The 25,555-nt window shown below is 42.1% G+C and overlaps 1 protein-coding gene across 5 annotated transcripts in view; it reads right to left on the bottom strand.

The window, feature by feature from the left end:
* Nucleotides 1-25,555, bottom strand: part of gas7b (growth arrest-specific 7b) — a 425,852-nt gene that overhangs the window by 217,930 nt on the left and 182,367 nt on the right. For all 5 annotated transcript variants that reach the window (XM_041216593.1, XM_041216594.1, XM_041216595.1 and 2 more), the window contains exon 2: nucleotides 23,403-23,523. In XM_041216593.1, coding sequence (XP_041072527.1) covers nucleotides 23,403-23,523 — 121 coding nt within the window. The remainder of the gene's footprint in view (nucleotides 1-23,402; nucleotides 23,524-25,555) is intronic.

Below are 25,555 nucleotides of genomic sequence, written 5' to 3'. Positions count from 1 at the left end.
AATCTGGGACAAAACTCATCCCAGGTATAGAGCCCCGGGGGAGACCATTGCTACCTACATAACTAACAGAATATTGTGGATTTGGTGAAACACTGAATGACATGTTCAGGGATCATTTAGTATGTGGCATGTAGGAAGATGCTATTCAGTGAAGATTGCTGGCTGAAGTGAATCTTGATTTTAAGAAAGCCGTTAGAAATAGCACTTGCGCTGGAAAGCACTGTAAGGGATTCACAAGCGATTGAAGGGTCACAAAATGGCACCGTTTTCCTAGTTGGGTGGGAGCGGTAAGCTGAAAGTGGTGCAAAAAGCCAGGACTCTGCCACAAAGCGTGAAACAACCCCCACTAACCGAAAAATGTGAGCAAACAGCTTAGCAACAAAGTCGAAAATTAATTTTTATCAACGTGGAAACAATCATACTCCTAGCAATTGGCAATTTTAAAAAGTAGTGTTATTTTTGTCACAGAAGTGGGTATTGAAACAGTGCAAAGCGAGATTTAAAAAGGATTCCAGGCAACAAGTCCAAAGTATAATGTAGAAGAGCCGGAAACAACCAATTCTGACATTTATTCATTTTTCAACATGAAAGTTAGGAAGACAGAGCCAATTATTGTCATAGAGCAAGTGAATGGTTAACCATTAAAAATGGACGTTGACACTGGTGCTTCTACCACTGTAATAGGAGAACACACCTTCAGGTATTTAAACAAAGGTGATCAACAATTAAATTTGGAACAAACATCTGCCAAGTTGAAAACATACATGGGCAAAGAAATCCAGGTAAAAGGTATCACCAGAGTACCTATTTATTATAGACACCAATCAGCACAGCTACCAGTGATGGTGGTGGAAGGTGAAGGACCAAGCCTTCTAGGCTGTGATTGGTTAAAAGAAATTAAATTAAACTGGTCCTAAATCTTCCACTTGCGAGCAGGGCTGCTGAAAAAAATGAACTGAATGAACTGGGAAAAATCCAAGGCCAAGATTTACATGGACCCAGAAGCAACCCCTTACTTCTTGAAAGCAAGACTGATGCCATACGCCCCAAGGGGGGAGGTTGACAAGGTGTTGAAATGGCTAAGAGAGGCTGGGTGTCATAAAAGTGATTCAGTTCTCAAAGTGGGCAGCACCCATAGTCTCTGTCCTTAAACCAGTCCAGACCATCTGGATCTGGGGGCCACGGACAACAGAGCAGCCAAACTGGACAGGTACCCTTTTCCCAAGATTGAAGACCTATATGCCAAACTAGCAGGAGGGACAACATATACAAAGCTTGACATGAGTCAAGCATATCAGCAACTGGAGCTGAAATGATGCCTCCTGGGAACTTGTGACCATAAATACCCACAAAGTTTTATATCAATACGCACGCCTGCCCTTCGGGGTTTTCTCGGCCTGTGCTATTTTTCAGAGGGCGATAGGAAGCTTCCTACAGGGACTACCTCAGTGGTCTACCTGTATGATGTACTGATAACTGGATTCACAGAAAAGGAACACTTGGCTAACCGAGAGGAAGTCCTGAAACACAGGAGTGTGCCTGAAGAAGGAAAAGTGCACTTTTCAGGCAAATTAAGTCATTTATTTGGGCTACCGGGTAGATACCTTGTCAAGGAGAAGATTAAAGCAATCAGAGAGGCACCTGTACCTAAGAACATCTCTGAACTTAAATCATTTTAGGGATAGTAAATTATTACGGGTGATCTCTACCAAATTTATCCACAGTTCTAGCCTTTCTACGTTCACTGCTAAGTTAAAAACAAGCGTTGGGTTTGGGAGTCACCCCAAGAAGAAGTCTTCATGAAAGTAAAACAGTTCTTTCACTCTTCAAATTTGTTAGTGGAAGATGACCACTCCCCTGTGGAGTGGGAGTGATACTCTCTCACAAAATGGACAATGGCACAGAGAGGCCGATAGATTATCCAGGACACTTGCCACAGCTGAAAAAGGATATTCTCAGATTGAAAGGGAAGGTCTGTTGATTAGTTTTGGTGTAAAAAAATTCCACCAATATGTGCACGAGCAACATTTCACGATAGTATCAGACCACAAACCAATTTTGGGTCTGTTTAATGAGGAAAAGGCTATCCCTCCCATAGCTTCTGCATGGATACAAAAATGAGCCCTAATTTTGACAGCATATGAACACACCTTTGTATATAGACCAGGGTTTATATAGCAAATGCCGGTGCCCTAAGTAGTCTTCCTTTGCAAGAGAACAATGACTACGTCCCAATTCCCCAAGAACTCATGTTAGTGATGAATTTCCTAGATTCCTGACCAGTCTGTACCAGGCAGATAAGAAACTGGATGAATCGTGATCCAGCCCTGTCTCGAGCGTGAGACCAAATGTTATATGGTTGGCCCCAGAACCAGTCTCTGATGAATTGAAGCCATTTTTCAACCGAAAACACAAGATGAGTAGTGAAGAAGGTATTCTATTATGGGGTGCATGAGTAGTAGCTCCTTCACAAGGAAGGGGATCACTCTTAGTAGAGCTACACATTGCCCATTCAGAAATCTCACGAATGAAGATGATAGCACGGAGTTATCTTCAGTGGCTGAGGAAGAACGGCGACATTGAAAGGGTGGTAAAACACTGTGTGCAATGTCAACAGCTACAAAAGTTGCTGGTGGCAGCCCCATTACACCCATGGGAGTGGCCTGGTAGTCACTGGATGCGCTTGCACATAGATTACATCGGTCCTTTCCTTGGAACCATGTTTTTACTGAATCTAGACGCTCATTCCAAGTGGGCAGATGTTTATGAAGTGAAGTCACCAATGTCAGGCGCTACTGTAGGAAAACAACGCCAGAGCTTCACCATGCATGGATTACTAGAGGTAATCCTCTCAGATAATGGCACTGCATTCATAAGCGCTGAGTTTCAATGATTTGTCAGTATCAATGGTATCAACCACATGAAGACTGCACCATACCATCCATCATCTAATGGGCTGGCGGAAAGGACAGTACAAATTTTTAAAGTGGGAATGAAAAAGTTAACAGGTGGATCGTTGGAAACTAGACTTGCTCATTTTCTATTTCACTACAGAACGACGACCCCCCCCCCCCGCCCCACACTACAACAGGAGCAACAACAGCAGAATTACTGATGAGGCACCGTCTTCAAACAAGACTAAGCCTGATACTTCCCAATTTGGAGGGGAAGGTGTGGAAAAGTCAAGGGAACCAAAAAGTGACTCAAGATTTGCATAGTCGCAAGCGTCAAATTACTTTTGGAGAAACTATATGTATAGAATTTCGGTGGAGGATCGAAGTGTTTACCTGGTAAAGTTACCTGTGACTGGACCATTGTGGTAGCATGTAGAAGTGGAGGGCTGGATCACCCATAAGCATGTGGATCATTTAAGAGAAAGGGAGATACCCTAACAAAATGATATTCCACCTGTAATCATTGCTGAATCAGTGGTTCCTGTTGCAGTTGCTCAGCCAAGGTCAAACACGCCCGATGTTTTTGTCAGAGTGGAAGACACTGAGCTGCATTTGCCTAATGAGGTACCTGATGTTGATGCAGTTCCAGAGAATGTGGTTCCTACAAAAGAATCTGAATTCGTGGAGCTACAACATTCCACACAGATCAGGAAACCGCATGAAAGACTGAACTTGTGATTTAATGACCTGTGTAAATATTGTAATGTCGTGAGATAAATATCTTTGTAAATACAAAATGTACAGAAAAGTTAAAGGGAGAGGAATGTAGTAAGTTTGGATGAATGTATGACTGTAGCTTTAAGAATAATCTGGTGTTGTAAGATCACATGATCTGTATAAGCCAATATGCTAGCAGCACAGGGAACCTCTAATAGAGAGTTCTTCTTTAGTTATGGAGTTTGATGCTGCTGCTGCTGCCCTGTGAATAAAGTTAAATGCTTCCACGGAGAAAAATTGTCTGAAGATCAACTCTACACCTAAAACCAATAAAGATATCACAGGAAAGACTGAGCAAAATCAATTTTCAAGTTGATCATTTATAAGCAGGAATTCTTAACAGCTTACAATGCAACAGTTGTTATTTGAAGTGAATGCATTGTAACCTTTATCTAGTGTGCAAACTGACATTTGAATTAGTATGCTTCACTGCCCCTATTCATCTCAACAGATAATGCAGGTCAGTGACTCTGAGGAATTGCTCTCAAGGTGATTCACAGGTACAGCGCAAACCAAAACACAAATTAATAATGTAACCTTTCATCAATAGCAGACTGTTTAAATTAATCTTTCTGATTTTTTTTTATCTACTACAGGACCATAATGTGCAGCTAGTACAGAATCAGCAGTGATTCTTGCACTCAAGAAGAAGTGAACTTGTGCTGAACTCTGGTTCTAAACACTACACAAATATTAACAGGCTATTCAACCGTGCAGTGTATTACAGCGAAACCCATTTGTGTTCTCAGTTAACACCCACAAGGACACTTGCTGGAAGGAATTGCTGGGTAATGGTTGAGAGATAATATCTTCCCCCTGCACCCACCACCCACCCCACCCCCCCATCGCCCCAAGCTCCTTGTTCCCTCAATAAAACAGACCTGCATTTATATAGCACTTTTCACAACCACAGGGAGACTCAAAGCAGTTTACAGTCAAAGAAGTACTTTTTGAAGTGTAGTCACTGTCGCAGCAGTCAATTTGTGCACAGCAAGCTCCCACAAGCAACGAGATAATTGTTTTTTGTGATGTTGACTGAGGGATAAATATTGGCCAAGACACCAGGGATAACACCCCTGCTCGTCTTCAAAATAGTACAGTGGAATCCTTTACATCCACCCAAGCAGGCAGCAGTTTAATGTCTCATCCAAAGGACAACTACTCCTAGAGTGCAGCACTCCCTCAGTACTGTGCTGGAGGGTCAGCTTTCGTGAGGGACATTGCAGCTAATTTTTACATCCCAATAAAATTTAGTGGACTGACCATACCAGGGATCACACTTTAGCCCTTCCATGACTGTACTGACCAGTGCAACTGCTGAATAGTTGTGAGCAAAAAGAAATTCTACCATAGTTCTCACCAACCTCCTCTCACAATTCTCCTTCAGTCACCAAGCTTGCCTCACAGTTTGTGAAAGAACCCCACCACCAGTTTCAAAATTATAGCAGCCAACATGGGCGAAAGCCAAATCTCATCAATGCACACACAAAGTTAATTTTTGGAAAACCAGTTCATGATTCAGATCATTATCATGGTTTTCAAATTAAAACAGTCACATGACAATATCTTTGTCATCGGCTGTTTGACCTTTCCTGGTCGAATATTTAATGATTGTTCTGGAATTTCCCCAAGATGCTTTGCAAGATATTTTATTGTGGATATAGATTTAACTTATGGCAAGTTTGAAAAGAACAAAGCCACTGTTGGCTTGATGTCAAAGTTCACTGTTGATTGTGAAACAGGCTATTCAACCGTGCAGTGTATTACAGCGAAACCCGTTTGTGTTCTCAGTTAACACCCACAAGGACACTTGCTGGAAGGAATTGCTGGGTAATGGTTGAGAGATGATTTCTCCCCCCCCCCCACCCCCCCAAACCCGCCCCGCCACCATCGCCCCAAGCCCCTTGTTCCCTCAATAAAACAGACCTGCAGTTTCAGCTCTTTTCCTTAACCTCTACCGAGGTGAATCCCTGGGTGAGGGAGGTGTCAAAAAAAATTCAGTCGAGGCTCCAGCTTGGTGAATTCCAAGGGGGGAATTTTAAACTTCAGGACTGGCAGAAGTGAGGCAGGCGAAGGATTAAGTTCTGAAAAACGGAAAGCCCTCCATGAACGCACCTACTTCTTTTTCACCTGCAGGCCAGGTGGGAGACCTGCTGTCAAGGTGGGTCAGGGATTATATTACTTTAACGAAGTTTGTTCGAATTTTAGCAGACTTTCCCCAGAACTCCGGGAACCCCGCAGTTAAAGGGAGATGAGAACTGACAGCTCCGGCTGGCAAGTGCTTTTCAAGCACTGCTTGTGGAACAGGAGTGCCTATCCGCAGCCCTAAAATCAAATGTCACAATCTGTCTCTTTCCCCACAATAGGTTGATTGTCACCCCCATTTCTAACTCCTTCCCGGTGCCATCCTTCCCTCACCCCATCCTCTCCAATACTCCGAGCGGCCTTGTACTGCAGGCTTTCCTGCTCGGCAGTCAGCTAGCCTGCCTCTCAGTCTGGCTGTCTCCTACAATGTTCAATTGTTCTGTCTTCGATTATGTGAGCCTGATAACTGATCTATGCTCACTGTGCTCGATTGGTTGAGCTGGGGTGTTAACTCAAAGCTAAAAAGTAAACGGACACCACAAACTATTAGAAGCTGGAACTGAGATAAGCATGAGTGAAGACATTTTGTGACTGCAAAGATATTTTAAAGCACTGTAAATGCCATCTTTGCATTGATCTGAGGTATATATAAAATATACAACAAACCAACAAATGTACAACTGCTACCATATGAGAAACCCTATTTCCTGGTCACCAAGAGTCACCCTCACTCAGTATCACAGTATCTGTACAGTGCAGAAGGCCATTCAGCCCATCGAGTCTGCACTGGCTCTCTAAAAGAGCATGCCACCTAGTCCCACTCCGCTGCCTTATCCACGTAACCTTGCACATTCTCTCTCCTCAGGTAGCAATCCAATTCCCTCTTGAATGCCTCAATCAAAACTGCCTCCACCACCTTTTCAGCAAGTTTGTTCCAGACTCCAGCCACCCGCTGAATGAAAAAAAATTTCCTCACATCACATTTACTCCTTTTGCTCATTATTTTGAATCTATGCCCTCTAGTTCTTGATGTTCTCTTGAGTGAGAACAGTTTCTCAATATTTACACTGTCCATACCGCTCAGGATCTTGAATACCTCTACCAAGTCTCCGCTCAGCCTTCTTTTCTCCAAGGAAAACAGTCCCAACCTCTCCAAACTATCCTCATAGCTGTAGTTCTTTATTGTTGGAATCATCCTTGTGAATCTCCTCTGTACTCTCTCCAACGCCTTTACATCCTTCCTCAAGTATGGCATCCAGAACTGGATGCAGTACTCCAGATGAGGCCTAACTAGTGTCTTATACAAGTTCAACATGATCTTCTTCCTCTTGTACTCAATGTCCCCATTAATAAAACCTAAGGCACTACATGCTATATTAACTGCTCTCTGAACATGCCTTGCCATCTTCAATGACCTATGTACGTATACACCAAGGTACCTAATCCTGCACCTCCTTTAGAGGCTCTCCCTTTATTTTATACTGTCTTACCATACTTTTCCTGCCAAAATGAATTGCCTCACACTTCTTTGCATTGAACTTCAACGGCCACTTGTCTGCCCAATCCACCAACATGTCTATGTCCTTTTGAAATTCAAGACTATCCCCATCACAGTTGACAACATTTCCAATCTTCGTCTCATCTGCAAATTTCGAAATCATGCCCTGCACACCACAGTCTAGGTCATTATTATATATCAGGAAGAGCAAGGGTGCCAACACTGACCCTTGGGGAATTCCACCACAAACTTTCCTCCAATCTGAAAAACAACCATTTATCATTACTCTCTGTTTCCTGACACTCAGCCAATTTTTTAACCAACTGCCTACTTTTCCCTTTTATTCCACAACCTAAAATTTTGCTCACAAGTCTGTTGTGTGGCACTGCATCAAATGCAAGTTGAAAATCCATATACACATCAACAGCATTTCCCTTATTAACATTCTCTGTTACCTCCTCAAAAAACCCCAGCAAGTTAGTTAAAGATGATTTTCCATTAATGGCTTTCCTTAATTATCCTGCAATTGTCTAACTGACTATTGATTTTATACTGTACTATAGTTTCCGGAAGTTTCCCTACCACTGAGGTCAAACTGACTGGCCTGTAGTTGCCAGCTTTATCCTTGCATCCCTTTTTGAACAAGGCTGTAACATTCACAATTCTCCAGTTCTCCAGCATCTTCCATGTCTAAGGAAAACTGAAAAATTATCACTCGTGCCTCTGCAATTTCCACACACTTCCCTCAGTACTCTTGGATGCATCTCATCCAGTCCTAGTACCCTATCTATTATAAGTAAAGATAGCCTTTCCAACACCTCCTTCCTCTTGATTGTAAGTTCTTCTAGTGTACCAGTTACCTCCTTTCTCACCTCGGCCTGGGTAGCATCTTCTTCCTTTGTAAAGACAGATGCAAAGTATTCATTCAACACCTCCACTATTTCTCCACCCTCGAAATGAAAGTCTCCTTTTTTGTCGCTAATCAGTCCTACTCTTCCCTTTACCACCCTTTTATTATTCACATGGTTATAGAAGACATTGGGATTCCCTTTTATGTTCGCTGCCAGCCTCTTTTCATGCTCTCTCCTTGCTTTTCTTATTAGTTTCTTCACTTCCCCTCTGGTCCTTCTATATTCAGCCGGTTTCTCCATTGTATTTTCTACCTGACATCTGTAATATGCACACTTCTTCCTTTTCATCTTTACCTCTATCTCTCTCAACATCCAGGGTGCTCTGGATTTATTTGTCCTACCATTCCCCTTCTTATGATACAATGGTCACTGTTCCCTAGAGACTCTCCCGTTGATATTTGATCCACTTGGGCCAACTCATTCCCCAGAACCCGGTCCAAAAAGTGCACGTCCTCTCTTTGGACTGGAAACATACTGCTGCAGAAAATTATCTTGAACACATTCCAAGAACTCTCACCCCTCTTGTCCCTTTGTACTATTCCTATCCCAGTCTATATTTGGGTAATTGAAGTCCCCCATTATGATGACTCTATAATTCTTGCAGCTCTACATATTTCTTTGCAAATTTGTTTCTCCGCATCCCTTCCACAAGTAGGTGGTCTATATTCTTTACCAATTAATGTTATTGCACCTTTTTCATTCCTTACCTTTAGCCAGAGAGATTCCATCCTTGACCCTCTCTAGAACATCCTCTCTCTCCAGTACTGTAATGCCATCTTTAATAAATACTGCCACTCCCCACTTTTCTTCCTTTCCTGTCTCTCCTAAATACCTTCTAACCAGACATATTTAATGCCCAGTCCTGCCTTTCTTTGAGCCAGGTCTTTGTTACAGCTATAATATCATAATTCTTTTTGTCAACCTGTACCTGCAGTTCACCAATCTTATTAACTATACTCCGTGCATTGACATACATGCACATTAGCCATAATTAAGGTTTTTTACTTTTCTCTTTATTTTGACCTCATCTAATGACTTACTATTGCCTACTCTAATCCTATCAAACTCTCCAAGTATTCTCTCTGCCTTGATACTACTCTCTGATATATCCTTGTTATCAGTTGATGCTGCACTACTTCCCACTGCCAGTTTTTCTCCTCTGCACTCTGAATTTACCCTCAGGTTCCCACCCCACTGCCGATCTAGTTTAAACACTCTCTCCCTGTAAATTTCAGGGCCCTAGTTTCTAGTTGGCCATGGTTCTCTTGGGGTAAATCTCTGTTAGTACAGGTTCTGGTCTGATGCAGTCCTAAGCATTTCGGTTTCCCTGGGTCATGCTTATTAAAAATGCGTGGGGAAATTCCCATCAACAGGAATACCAGAGAACCACTGCAGGACCTTAAAGGGGCAGAAGCATCCCGGAGGTCAAAGGTGATGCCCCACTGGGAGCCTCGGTTCAGCTCACAGCCGTCAGTAAATGCTGAGAGCCACAGTAAAGGGAGTGGAAGCCATTGCAAAACTCTCTCTCCTCCCACCTCACTGCCAGCATTGGCACTTCCCGGAACCTACCTTCCTCAATGCCACCTCAGGAAACAGCAGTCACTTGTGCAGACTTCAGTACATTAGCTAGACTGACACTGAGGTGCAGTACTAAGGGAGTGCTCCACTGTCACAAATGCCTTCTTTCAGACTAGACGTTAAATCGATGGATATAAAAGATCTCACTGCACAATTTCAAGAACAGCAGGGGCATTCTCCCCAGGGTCCTGACCAATATTTATCCCTCAACCAGCTTCACTAAAAAAAAACATTATCTGGTCATTAGCGCATTGCTTTTTACGAGACCTTGCTGTGTGCAAATTGGCTGCCACATTTCCTACATTATAGCAGTGATTGCAATTTAAAGCCCTTCATTGGCTGTAAAGCTCTTTGGATTACCTGGAGGTTTTAAAAGGTGTTGCCTCACTGCCTGCATTATCCCTCCATCTCAGCAGCAATGGAGGAGAATGCCATCTCATGCTTCCTTGGAGAAATGTAAAGCTGTTATTTGTATCGTTCATGATTGTTTGTTCTTTCTGGGACAGAAGTCCTGAGTTTCAGGAACCCCTTCCTTCCACTCTGTTCTTTTCTCGCCTGATATTTTGCCCACCATAATAATACAAACAAGCTGAGGCTCAGAGATCAAGAGGAATTCATCCTTTTGAAGTTGCTAGTCACGCATCCAGAGACAAATTGCCTGTCGTCCAGAGAATGAGCGACCAGCAAAGAGAATAAACAACATGGAGACAAGAGACATAGTGAACACAGGGCAATGCAATTCATCAAAGGCAGGAAGCAATTCTGAAGCAAGCATTTGCATTAAAGCATTGACTTTAACTCTGGGTGTTTGTGCGTTGGTGCAGGGGCCAGGGGGAGGAGGCCCATGATGGCTGTCGGATTGAAGTCTGGGCTTTTTTAACATCCAGGCTCATCTCCTCCTGGGGCCCAGGTGAAAGGGCGGAGAATAGCTACTTAGCCAGAAAGTGGAAGTGGGATTTCACAAGAAGCCACCACCAGAGATGGAAGGGAACAATCACTGGTATAAGGTAAGAAGTGACAGCGGGGGGATGGAGGGGACTGATGGGGGGAAAGGGTGGGAGCTGGAGGTACTCATGCTCAGGGAAGGGGAGGGAAGTTTGGACCTCCTCTGGACCCACATTAGTTTATCGCTAGGCTTCACTGGTGGCTTCAGAACGGTGTGCAATTTGAACGATCCGGTGCTGAAATTGTGTTGGGGTCCAAAGAAGGCCAGAGGATCCTTACTTTTATATATTCATAAGACCCCCAGCCTGACTGTGGTGGGCATCCTCCCCAAGACCACAGTAGAGAGCAGTTAAAATGGTGGTGGATACAAACATGTCAAAAACACAGTGGGATGTGCCCAGCTGCCATTTTAACCACCTTGCTTGACTTGTTCCTTTTGGGTGAACAGGGTTAAAATTGGTCCATAAAACTCCCAACTTCCTCAACACAGATTTTATTACATTTTGAGTTAGGCAATGTCAGGAAATTAACAAGAGGGACCTTAAGAAATAGAGCACTTAAAAAAAGCCTAATTAATTAGAACATATTCATTTAAAAGTACATGGTATCTTCTGTTTCTGATTCAGTGTGGTGGTACCAGTCCTGTCAAAAGGGAGGCAGGGATATTTCTTAATAATTAGCCTTTTCTTAATGGGGAACTGTTTTCTCAAACTTTGTGGGGTAAACTAGCAATTTGATGTGCCTAAGTTGGACTAAGTGAATGGTTCAAATATTTATTTACTTACATTCGAACACCCCAAAAGAAAAAAAATGCACTTGTATAGTATCTTCCCGATCCTCAGGCCATCCCAATATGCGTCATGTACTTTTAAAATGTAATCACTACGGTAAAGTTCGCCCCAGTTGGTTTTGTTAAATATTAGATTCTCTAACTCTTTCCCCTCACATCCTATCACTCCCCTCTCACCACCACGCCCCATAGCTCCTGACCGTCTCCATGTCAATATCCACACCCACCACCCTTTGCCCATATACCCTCCGTGTCAACTCACCTCCGTTGACAGACTCATGAACAATGCTGAAATGAAATTGGATAAAGATCTAAATCGTTATTACAGCCTTCTCTACAATAAGCAAACAGCCCCATTCATGAAAACCCATTCAATATATTTAAATCCCCTCAGGTATTTAATCCCTTATAAAAATAAACATTTGTATTCATAGCCCCACATACAAGAGTTAAATCCTTTAAAGTAAATCCTAAGAGGACAGTCCTCTTAGGGCTGTCAAATTGTGGAAAGTAGCCAAATATTAATAATGCTATAATGTAGTACTTGGGTTACGTCAAAAACAGCTATTGAAACTGCCAGAAAATTCCCACAGGAAAAGGCAGGCAGATTTTCTTTTTCACTTTCTAAAAGGCTGGCAAGTTAAATAACTTAACAGCCTGACAGTTCTACAGTCCTTACCAGCCCTTCAAGAGCACTTACGACCTCTCTAAGGATCCGTAACTCCCACATTGTAGGATGAGGCTCTAGCTCCAGCGAAAATTGTTTTTTTTTAACTCAGTACTAATATCCCTGAATTTGGGTTTCACACATGTAGGAGTCACATCCCGCCTCTTGCTCTCCACCCACCAACTTCCCAGACAAAAATAGGATCCGTTGGAACTGGGAGCAGGACTTCCTGATCCAGGTCCTTTTTAAAGGTCCCCGGAGTCTCCACAACTCCGTGGAAATCTGATCCATAAGGTCCCAGCACAACAGAGATAAATGACCTGATAGTCTGTTTAGGTACAGAATGTTTAGCCTCTCAAGCCTATTTTAACATTCAGTGAGATTGTGGCTGACCTGTGACCTAACATTTGCCCCATATCCATTAATACATTTGGTTAACAAAGAAGTAGGGAAGTTATGATTCAGTTGTACAGGACACTAGTGAGATCACATCTGGAGTACTGTATACAGTATTGCTCCCCTTATTTAGGGAAAGATGTAATCCTGTACAGGACACTGGCGGGACTACATCTGGAGTACTGTGTACAATATTGGCCTCCTTATTTAAGGAAGGGCGTAAATGCATTAGAAGCAGTTCAGAGAAGGTTTACTAAACTAATAGCCGGAATAAATGGGTTGTCTTATTAGATTGCACAGGCTAGGTTTATACCAACTGGAGTTTAGAAAAGTAGGAGGCAACTTGATTGAAACATATAAAATTCTGAGGGATCTTGACAGGATGAATGTGGAGAGGATGTTTCCTCTTGTGGGAGAAATTAGAACTAGGGGGTCACTGTTTAAAATGAAGGGGTTGCTCATTTGAGAGAGATGAGAAGAAACTTTCCTGTCAGAGGGTTGTGAGTTTTTGGAACTCCCTTCCTCAAAAGGCAGTGCAAGCAGAATGTTTTTAAGTCAGAGGTAGATAAATTCTTGATAACAATAGAGCGAAAGGTTACTGGGGGTAGTCTGGAGTTTACGCCCAGATCAGCCATGATCTTATTGAATGGTGAAGCAGGCTCAAAGGGCCAAGTGGCCTTCTCCTGCTCCTAATTCATGTTTGTGTGATCTATAAATCTTAATTTTAAAATTAAGAAGCAATCTAGCATCAATTGCCATGTGCAGAACAGAGTTCCAAATTCCCATCACACTTTTCCTTAATTTCACTCCTGAAAGGTCTGGATGTAATTTTTAGACTATTCCCCCTAGTCCTAGGCTTCCAACCCGTGAAAAGAGTTTAGCTTTATCATCTGTTCCTCTTAATATCCTGAAAACTTCAATCCAGTCGCCCCTTGTGGCGTTGGTTGAGGGATAATTGTTGACCAGGAGAATTTCTATGTTCTTCTTTGAATAGTACCATATGATTTTTTTACATCCCAATGAAAGGCCAGACACTTCACCTTGAAAAAGGAACATCAGCGTGGTATACAATGACCAACTAATTCATTAATCAGTCATTTTACATTAATGCCCAAAGTTACAATTACCCACGGTGTACATGAAAATAAGAAAATGCAATGCTTCAATTGTAATGAAGAGTTCTGTTCAAAAGTTTATTGTGGTCCCTTTGAGAAGCTGGTAACTCCCTGTCTTTGTCCGGTATGGCCTGTACTAAGATGAAAGGTTTTCAGTGACTCTTTCCTCTTCAACCTTATAGTGTTGTCTGATGCAGCAAGAATTAGCTGACGTATAACCACGGGCAGAATTTCCACGGGCTGAATTAGGTTGGAACAGAGACAGCCGACCAAACAAAATGACATCAGCAGCCTGCGCAAGGGTATGCCACCTCAGTTCCCAGCCCAGGCAACTTTTCGTGAGGCAGGACAAGAGAGGTGGGGAGGCTGACTTGCAAACTCTCCCACAGCCAATGATCAGGCCAATTAAGACACCAAAGGAGCTCCCCTTTGATTCTCTACAAAATATTCACAGGAGCAGGCAGACCTCGGGAGCTGTCTGAGGCAGATTGGCTCAAGGTTAACGACAACAGTGTCCGCTGCGTTCTGAGTGCAAATGTTGACTCATTAGTCACAGTGACGAGGCTTACTGGAGCAGATGAGAGCCTGTCCTGTCTAAGGATATGTCAAATAACATTTATAAATTCCCACTTTCCACCCTATCCGGGTTCCCGGTCACCACCTGCCCCCTCAAAATGTGAAAAGCCCACACATTTCATTTTTCCTACTTTAGAAGGTACTGTCAAAATCGCAACCACTGCAAGTCAGAATGTGGCCCGAATTAACGTACTACCTCTGTTCCCACTGACCCAGCTACAAATTGGCTGACAGATCCATCCCTGACCCAACTGACACCTCGTCTCCACCAAAATGCTGGAAACCTTCTGTTTCCTCTTGGGGCAGGTTCGCGACCTGGAAATGAACCCATCACCCAATTCCCACCCCCACCACAAAAAGCTGAGCCCTGATCTTGATTCAAACCCATTTGCCCAGAACTGAAAATCCTATCCATCTAATTAACACTTTAAAAAAAATATATAAAGAGGAAGTTATTCCAGCAAGTCTTTCTTATCTTGTGCAGGAAGTGCTTCCAACAGGAACTTCCAATGAACATCATCATCTTTGAGCCTTCAAGCTGGGAACAATCTGGGGTCAAACAGGTTGTTTCCATAAAAGAAAACATATTCTCAGCCAGATGACTGGTGAATGGAGAAAAAGATAAACTAGTCAAAAGTGGCCTTTCATCAACATTGCAAATGGAGCATAATGATTCTTTAAAAGGGCTTTGCTGATAATAGATCCTCCTGTCCTTCACAAATCTTCTAACAGTCCTCACACAATGAGGATAACATGACCACCCATGTTATACTTAACTACCGCTTAGCATCGTCCAACTGCAGGGGTCGAATTAAGTGCGCAAGTAAAAATGATGGCTTTGATATATACACTAATTTGCAACAGCACTTTACATTAGCTCCAAGTGTTAGACCAGAAGCAACAGAATGAAGACACATGGCAGGATTAATTTCTAACTTCTTTGGCAGTTGGCATAATTTAGAATGGTATTGTACTGGCACATCTACATTCAATTCCTAACGTTACAGTTGCCATAACTAATGATTTGAATATACTGCAAAACCAAGCAAAACGGCTACATCAATAAATAATTCAGCACTGGATGAACACAAAGGAGTATTTAAGTCAGTCCAGAGTTATTTTATTATGACAGCCTCAAATTGGCAGCCAATAGTCAAACGGATGCCATTTCAGAGTTGCCTCAATGGCAGAGTGCATTGACGGCCCGTGGCTGGTTTAAGTGGAGCACTGTGCCACTATCCAATTAGCTTTTTAAAAACCTTTTGTAAGTGACCACAATTACAAGGCTTCCCTGCAAATCAGCCTGAGAGGTATAATTGCCTTTGGTCAAGCATTGGGGCCCCTCATATTAAAAATCACAAATAGCTTGAAGTTCACAAGGCTGAAATGGACTGTACCAGTAACATGAAAGAAGCCGGTAGCAAATCAGGAGCCATTTTATACTTCGCTGTTAACGCCAATGGAGAGGAAAATTGTGCTGAGACTGATTTCACCCCCATGGCTGCATGCAACAATCCAAATTCTAAAGCCAAATTTGTTGAGTTTTCCCCAAGCTATTTTACACTCCTACAACCACACTTGTCAACATATAGAACAGAGTTTCCGAAAATGGGAATCAGCTGGCTCAAGACACAGTTTGTCCCCACCTAGCATCTCAGGCGGTAGGGGGAGGGGGGCACACAAATTTTCCAGATCTCCTCTGGCTAGTGCAGGTCAATGGGGTAAGTCTAAATAAAAAAAATATCATGAGGTAGCAATGTGTGCAGACAATACTCACCTTAGGAATTATTGCCCCTTTATTAACTCACCTTCCTTAGAGATCCTCACCATGTTGTATGGCAGCAACCAAGAATTATGAAGGAAGGTATTGCCAGGCAAAATAAAACCCTTAGACCACTGGTTAAAAACAAATGATGGGCAACCAAGAAAACCAATTGATCTGTGAAGCAAAAGTTCACAAACCTGAAAATTCAAATAACTGTTTACATTGAGCGATCAACTGGAGCAAACCAGCATTTTGTAAACAGGAGACACAGCGAAGACTCTTGCTTGAAATTAGGAAATTCGGTGTCAGACATAATTCTAATGAAAATCACCCTATAAATCAGCTTGTGCTTACTGGTAGCACTATTTTATTTGCTCTCCCAAACTGTGCTTTGGGAAATTGGGCACATTGTAATTCAAGCCTGATTTTCTAATCCATTCCATTACCAGTGAGGCTTTGTACCACCAATGGAGCCTCAGAAAATCAGGGCTCTGATGTTGAGTCTTTAATCAGCCACTGCAAAGTATTCATGAGTTTTAAATATTTACATCAGTGCTGAAGAACTCTTCCCTCTGCCAATTATTGCTCATTAACATCTTTATTCACTTTGTGATTCATGGTAGTGGCGGCTTCAAAAAGCCAGAACATCTGTCAAATAACTTTAGAGAATGAGAAGATTTTTGAAAGATAATTTCACATATAGGTTGTTTTCAGAATTCACATACTAAACGAAACACTCTTGTTCTAGCTGGACAATGACACTGGCATGTTTATCTGAGGTAAATGTGTTCAGCCAGTTTCTTGTTGGGGAGTTATTCCAGCTACAGAGGGATATGCAAAATCTCTTTGTCCAATAAAAGGTGACAAGAACAGGTTCCTTTGAATGCCCTCACAAGAGATTCACTGATCTACATTTTTAAAAATTGTACAAGTGTCATTAACTACAGGATGAATATTTTACACTTTGAATAATCATTGATGTCAAAGTTTGCAGAGATCAGGATTTTCTTTTGTATAGAAGATGAAGAGTATGAGGAATTGTGAAGGCCTGATGGCCGCAACCGTGGTTAATCACTGATATCGATAACTATTCCAGTATATTGTTTCAAATAGACTTGGAGGGTTCATCTCAGAAATATGAAACAGCTGAACAAGTAGGAGTTCCCCCTGAAGATTCAAAATGCACTTTTTGTTCAACTATAGTACAGTGCTTGTTAGACTGGTGGCAGGGAATAATGGCTAAACAATAAAAGACCTAGCTTCCAGCTAAACCCATGTACAATCAGCTTTATAATTTATTTAATAAAATCTCAATAAACGATTTGACCTTCTCATAATTCAAAGAGACAGGACACACAGTGCTGCAAGCCAGACTGAAATGGCCAAGAACTGGTGTAAATCTGGTCAGAATAGGCATTTGCTGGGGGCTCAGTCCATTTGATTACTAATACATAGTTCCTGGTACAGCTGTTGACCAGGGCTGCCACACCCTCAGGAATTAAAGATTAATTCCTGGAGAACAGCTAAACTATCTCTCCTCATCCTTCTTGACCTGTCTGCAGCCTTTGACACAGTTGACCACAACATCCTCCTCCAATGCCTTTCTACTGTTGTCCAGTTGGGTGGGACTGCAGTCACCTTGTTCCATTCTTGATGATTTTAATTGCAGCCAGAGTGTCACCTTTAATGGTTTCTCTTCCTGCTCCCACACCATTACCGCTATTCTAGGTTCCCTCTTATTTTTCATCTACATGCTGCCCTTTGATGACATCATCTGAAAACACAGCATCAGTTTACACAACTGAGCTCCACCTCACCACCACCCATCTTGACTGCTCCACAGCTGGTAAACGATCAGACTGCTATAGGATATCCAGTGCTATTTAAGCAGAAATTTCCTCCAACTAGATATTGGGACCAAAGCCACTGTCTTCAGCCACTGCCACAAACTCCATTCCCTATCCACCAACTCCATCCCTCTCCCTGGTAACTGCCTGAGGCTGAACCAGACTGTTTGCAAACTTGGCACAGTATTTGACCTCAAGATGAGCTTCCAACCACATATTTATGCCATCACTCAAACTGTTCCAAATCCAATCACCCAACTCTGGCCTTTCCTCAACTCATCTGCTGCTGAAACCCTCATCCATGGATTTGTTACTTCTGGACTTGGCTATTCTAGTACACTCCTGGCCAACTTCCCACATTCTACCCTCCATAAACTTAAGGTCATCAAAAACTCTACTGCCCATGTCCTTATTCGCACCAAATCTCATTAATCCATCACCGCTGTGTGCACTGGGCATCACTGACTCCCCATTAAGCAACAGCTCAATTTTAAAAATCTCTTCCTTATATTAAAATCCCTCTATGGCCTCATCCCTCCCTATCTCTGTAATCTCCTGCAGTTCCAAAGGCCTCAAATCTGTGCTCCTATAATTCTTGTCTCTTAAGAATTTATATTACTCCAACTATTGTGGCATTGCCTGCAGTTTACTAGGCCCGAAGCTCTGGAATTCCCTCCCTAAAACTTTCTATCTCTTTTTCCTCCTTTAAGACGCTTCTCAAAACTTGAGGGTGGAATTTTCCCATCCCCATCGCAACGGGTTTAATGGCGGGATGGGGGGGGCAGGTTGACAATGTGACAGGGAGTGAAAAGTAGGTTTCCCGCCGGTGTAAAATGAGGGTGGGATCTTGTGTTCTCGCCTGCCTTGGGGGGCTGCGATTCCCAGCAGAGGCCAGCGTGAAACCTGTTTGCATCCCATTAATAGGATGCAGATGAAGGCCCATCCAGAATTTCCTCCCCACCTCGCCTGATCCTCCACACCGTCAACAGGGAATCACACCACTCTAACAATGTGGTGTTCACATATCGGCACTTACCTGAAGGTGACCTGCGGCAGCTTCCGGAGTTCAGAATGGAGGCCTCCAGCGACCATGGACCCTGGAACATGCAGCAGTGGGTAGGGGGGAGCATATTCCAGGTGGATCTTCCAGCTTCAGACTCTTCCAGGAGGTCTGTCTTCTATCTTCAGAGTGCTCCTGGAGGTCCATCTTCTATCTTCAATGGTGGTCAGCCAGGTCCAGGCACCTCTTAAAAATGTCACCCAGATATTATGGCAGGGCGATGAGCCATCCAGCGCAATACATTAGGAGACCCCTGACTGCATAACTAGTGAGGCCGGGGTCACGTGACACGACGTGAATTCCTAGCAGCCTCCACAGCAGGAAACACTCCCTGGCCCCGCCCCCAGCATGGGACTTCGACCCGGAATGGAAAATTCTGCCCTAGCTCTTTGACCAAGCTTTTAGCCACTTGCCCGAATATCGCCTTGTGGGTTGGTGTCAATTTTGCTTTATAATCAAGTCAAAGGGGAAAGAAAGTAAATAAATGGAAGGCATGAAAAAAGGAAATGGAAACCTGAAGTAGCAGTATGAATCTGCAGGTGAGGAGTGGTACAGCCCAGCAATGAATCTTCTGTTTGATGCCAGTTGCAGGAGGGTGGCACTATTTTCTGTCCTTAGGTTAACACTGTAGCATGCTCACAAGATGCTCCGGGCAGGCTTGGGATCCCAGTTGACCAATACGGTGATGTCAGCGTCACCCCTTTTCAGCATTGTAGGTGCAAGTGTCCTTACAGCAGATGATATTCTTCTGAATCTTGTTCTTTGATGACCTCGACTCCACAAAAACAGATCCCCCCCCCAAACAGTTGCCCCCCAGAAATAGCGGCAGCTTGGCGGTTGCAGCCAGTGAAAAATATTTTTCTGTTTGGTCACCCAGAAGAGATAACTTGTCACTGGTTTCGGAAAGGCATCTTCCTTTGGGTTGGATGAAAGGCAGAGCGGTGCCAGTAAAACTGTTTTGAAACATGATTGGAGTATGGTCAAAGAAGCATCAAAAAATCGACCAGGAAAGCACATATCTAAGCGGTGACAATGCATCTTTTATCCCAGATTTTTTGGCGGTTAGGGGCTCCGAAGGCACTAATTGCCTCACAAAGCAATGTCTAGTTTTCACTTCCAGTCTGCAGGTACATCGGGTTATTGAGGAGAGGGGATAAAACATCTGTTGTATATCGTGACTCCATATTCTTCCATATCTCCTCCCCCTCTTCATTACAACCACTCAAGTTGGAGATTCTCAATGACAGTAACGATTGTTCTTAAGAAACTTACTGGCACAAAGGCTCACAAAATGTTAAATATGAGCAGCAACAAATGAGCTGAAAATCCTTATATTACTCTACCCTTGAAATGAACTTCCATGTCTATAGCAGCCCTTGGTACTGAGTCTCTTCAATATTGATTACACTGGAAATGTTTGGAAATGCCCATATGTCCTCACCCTCATTACAACATTTAAATGAAGCTCCTGTTTGCTTTGTCAGGGTTTCATTGCCAGTCCCAAGCCCGACACAAACATAAAACGGGTGGAGATCAGTCAGGAATGAATCATATTTAACTGAATTTTTACACTCATGCTCTGTTGGTGCCCATTTCTAAGGCGTAGTAGAGACTAAATTTTGGTTTATAGTGTTTTGGATTTTATTTCCTTTATCTTGTTGCTGTCAATGCACATTTGTGACATAAGCAAGGCAGTGTACATGCTTTCAGAAGCCCAGAATACTGCCTCATGAAGTTGTTTTATTCCCTGCATTCAGAGACATCCACTGGTTACCCATTCTTGCCTGAGCTTCAGTCCCTGTTTGTACAGATAAACAACTCATGTTTTTTGATTTACTGGCTTGAGGGATTTTCTTCCAAATACAGTGCATCAGGCCCACGAGTGCAAACTGAAAAGTTGCAACTTTTGAAGGATTGGTCATGCACAAACGTTATTCTTGCACAGCTGTTTTAGTGTTGCTGCTGCTGCTTTGACTCTATCTCACAACGTAAACAGGAACACCATCAGATTGTGGAACCACTTCTATTGACATCAGCCCGGCAATGTAAAACATGCCATCTTATTTCACCAGAATCTAAGAATCCATTAAACAAACAGCACCACACTGTATACAATTCATAAACCATATTTATTCAGTTTAGAATTAGTAGCACAGTACTCAAAAGATTATGCAGTTAGTTATCTTTACGCAACATAAGTTACGAAAGTTCCACAGAAAATAAAATGTTGATTCTGCAGGAACCTGCGATGTTTCCTGGTAGAATTTCTCCACTGGGTCTCTTCTGCACAGCTGACTGGTTGACTGAATGTAATGTTATTGTAAAGGATTAGAATTACCCAAAGGAAAATGGAGAAGGGACAGCTTTCTCGGAGAATTATAATCACTGGAGCACAGGCTGACAGTGTTTGGAAAAGAACAAAAGACCAAACAAAATAAAACCATTAGCATCTTTAAGGCAAACGGCCAGAATAGTGTGTGTGCTTAGCTTCAGAGGTAATGGTGGTACATGGTGGTTAAGTACCAGCAGTACCATTAACAGCTGACCGCACTTAACAAATGGAGCAATTCAAAGAAACAAAGGCCCATTACAGCATTGTCACTGGAGGCTGGATACAAGCCAGGATCCAGAGCCAAGTATAAGAGGGACAATTGGCAACGTAGAGCTGAGCAATAGCAGTAATGCACCAGATAAAATACCAATGGAGAATAAGACTAGTCATTTGAGAAATTAATTGTGATGTTAGTTGCAAAATTGATCTTCAAGAATTGTTGACATGTTGGTCATCCAGCTAAAAGGCAGGGTCAAGATCAAGCATTAAACTGAACTTCACATGGCCTGTCTGCATGTTATGGAAAAGGTCAGTCACAGCCATTTTGTAATATTATACAATAACCTTTTAAAACAGACCCAAAAATGAGATTATGATATGAAAGCTTTATGATCTAGAGACTAAGCATTTCCATTAGTTCAAATAAATGAGAGAGATAACTCGTCTTCCCTCATGCTTAGCCAAGACAAGGCCAGATAAAAGGCTAAATGCAGCCACTGTTAATATACCTCTCTCACAACTATTTGAAGCAAGTGTAAGTTAGTGTTCTTAGGGTCATTAAAGGACCCAGAAGAGCATTCAAACCACTGAACAAAAATACATCACATTTATAGGATCATAACTTTTTACAGCACCCCAGGTAGTCGTTTGGCCCAGGAGGTCTTCAACAGCATTTAACTTATAAAAAAACAGTTGAGGGTGCTGACATGCTGAAACCTTGCAAAACACAGCTTTCACACAGCCCATCCAAAAATTCCCTGACAGCCGATCAACATAAGGACAATTCAAACATTATGTTTTTTTCTGGTGCAGATTTCTCTGGATGCTGGCAAAACACACGCACACTTCCTACTGCACTGGTAGATAGATAGGTCTATGAAATATTGGTGAGTTTTGAAATTTAACTTTAAAAGAGAGCAAAGCATCCAAATCAATCCGATGAAAGTGGTTTCATGAGAGCGAAAGAAGAAAGAAAGGGCAGGAACATATTCCAATTCTCTATGCTATCTGCAATGTGGACACTTCAATCAGCTGCAACTTGAGGGCCGTCACCAGCTGGATTTGATTAAATAAAAACATAACTTTCATTTGGAGGGGGTGGAAAACAAATTTTGAAGAAAACAATCCAAATGAATGCTTGCCTCAGATCCACACAAGCTGGGTGTCAGAGGTTTTCCGTAACTATTTTCTCGTCACTAGGCTGGCTCTTTGCCTAGGAAGGAATGAGTCTTTGCTGACTATTGAACGGTGCTTTTTTGCTGTGAGATGATTATTATGAAAATCTATCAACAAGGAGCATTATTATCACAAGCTATGGGAATAAAATGACAAGTGAAACACTTCTTTGAACACAAAGGATAATAGAACTTTCAAACAAATGATCAGAACAGCCACTTAAGTGGGGAGTACAAATGGATTGGAGAAATAATTAGATGTGTTTATTCAGCCATCAGAATTACATAATGACGTAAGAATTAGGAGCAGGAGTAGGCCATTCGGCCCTTCAAGCCTACTCCACCATTCAATAAGATCACAGCAGATTTGATTGTGGCCTCCACTCCACTTTCCTGCCTGCTCCCCATAAGCTTTGACTCCCTTGTAGATCAAAAATCTATCTAACTCAGTTCTGAATATATTCAATGACCCAAACTCCATTGCTCAATTCAAGAATTCAAGTTTCTTCCCGGATTTGAACTGGGGACCTTTCCACATGTTAGGCAAATGTGATAACCACTATAATACAGAAACCTTATGTGAAACAAGAGCTTGTCCAAGATTTGAATACGGACCTCCCATGTTTCAACCTACAGCCCCATAGCGAGAATCATACCCCAGACCAACGTGCTACATTCTTTTGAAACAGATGAATCTGTTAGGCCTAAGGGCCGTTCCAGTTCCTAAAACTTATTGCATTCCTATGATCAATGCATCATTAATGGGACTTACCATTTGTGTAAGTATTGACATAGTACTTCCGACCCTGTGGTGACATGTAGCACTGCCAACCCTGCGGCAGGGGAGCGTGAGCCATTTCCTCAATTGTCTGTGGACTTACTGATGCAGGTTTCTGTCAAAAGCAAACACAAACATGCAATTATTTTCAAAACTGTTGTGCGTATGCAATACATAGATTCTTACATAATAAGTTTAAGTAACTTTGCCAAATCCAGTAATGCCATCTGATTCTATGTCCATGCACGTATACAATTCATTCAAGACCTCTGTGTGCTGATAGGTGAAGGTTAGTGGAACTTCCACCAAAGCCAGTTTAATAGTTCCAATATCCTAAGAATTTTGACTCGACTCAGATTCAGTACCTTCAAGAAATGGTTGCTTAATGCAGAGCGGGACATTAAATGTGTATTGTATTAATTCATCGTTATATATTATGTAAGCAAGAGAAAAAGATTTAACTTTGGTAGACATCAGTGACTATCATTTTTTTCTCATCTTTACTAAAGCTCCATCATTCCAAGTGATGGCATTGATTTTCTCTAGCAATCCTGTGCTGTAATGCTGCCTGAGCCATATTAATTATTCCAGTCAGATTTTTTTGTGCTCACCATTAGTCTCCTCAGTTGTCAGGCCTTAAATTTTTATTCTACAAATAAACATGTATAACAATGATTACACTTCAAGAAACACATTATTGACTGTTAGATGCTTTGGGACATCCTGAAATTGTGAAATTCACTATTTAAACGCAAGGTCAAGCTATAAGTGATGACAAGAGTAGTAACTGTCAAAGGGAATTGGGGGAAAAAAAACTTTAATAGAAAAAATGTGCAAGGTTAAGGAGAAAGTGGGGCACAGTGGGTCACATTGGATAGCTCTTTCAAACAGCCGGCACAAATGGCCTGCTTATGTGCTGTATTCATTCTGTGATTCCCTCACATGTTCACTGGGCATAACATAATCAGTTCCATAACCTTTTCTCAGGCACTTCCCAAAAGAAAATTAGTATTGCAGAATTCCAGAGAATTAAGCACCAAAATCAAGGCTGGTACTCCAGTGCAGCACCGAAGCAATGCTACACTGTTGAAGGTGGTGTCTTTTGGGTGAAATTTTAAAGTAGGATCTTAATGTTCTCTTAGGCAAATGTAGAAGATTCCATGGCACTATATTGGAGAACAACAGAGGTGTTTTCTCCTGGGTCCTGGCCAATATTTATCTTTCAAGCAACATCACAAAATGATCTGGTCAAAGTCACATTGCTGTTTGTGAGAACTTGACGTGTGTTAGTTAGTTGCTGTGTTTCCTACATTACAACAATGAGTAGACTTCAAAAGTACTTAAATAGCTATAAAACACAGATGTTCTTAGGCTGAAAGGCATTATATAAAGACAACTCTTTCTTTATGATCTACTCTCAAAATATTAGTGCTAGTCTAATTGTTGTAATAGGGAGAGTTTATCAGAATATGAAAACTGGCTTCTGCAGTTGAAAGTTCTTAAACTTGCTTTGGTGTAGTTATCTGTCGACACTCTCCTGCAAGACACATCAGAATGGCCACAAAACGCTTGATTCAATATACTAACTTGCTACATCTATGCTCCCAAATTAACTTTTTTTCTGAATAGTTGGAAGTAGAACATGGATGTCTTGTAGTAGTTATCTGTTTCGATTAGATCTTGCTATTCTAATAAAGCTTTCTCTCAGTTAACCTGGAAAACGTGCAACTGAATTTACTGTCTCGTACTCACGTCGCAGGGAAATCTTTCAATCGGATTTGCCAACGCAAAGGAATTAAAGACCATTCTCCACAGAAACTGCTGTGAGCAGCCCGAATGTCAACCTACTTTCAACAGGAATTAAGTGTTGAATTGTTTGTTGCATTGGTGAGCAATATTTGAACGATTGACTCTTGAATGTCAAAGGTGTGCATTTACGTGATCTTTTAGTTCTAATGTGTTGAATATCAGAAGGTACAGTAAAGCAAGCAATGCCAAATGGATAACAAACTATTTTGCGACATATGTAAGTGATGATTGCAAAAGTACACACCTCACCTCCGAATACCACTTTAGCATTAAGTATTCAGCACACATATTTCTCAGCTTACAAGTTCAGGGTGCACTCATGTTGCTATAAATCAGTG

Source organism: Carcharodon carcharias, chromosome 22, assembly GCF_017639515.1.
Source record: "Carcharodon carcharias isolate sCarCar2 chromosome 22, sCarCar2.pri, whole genome shotgun sequence".
In the NCBI taxonomy this organism is placed as follows: Eukaryota; Metazoa; Chordata; class Chondrichthyes; order Lamniformes; family Lamnidae; genus Carcharodon; species Carcharodon carcharias.
This window is presented reverse-complemented; position numbering and strand designations above follow the sequence as displayed.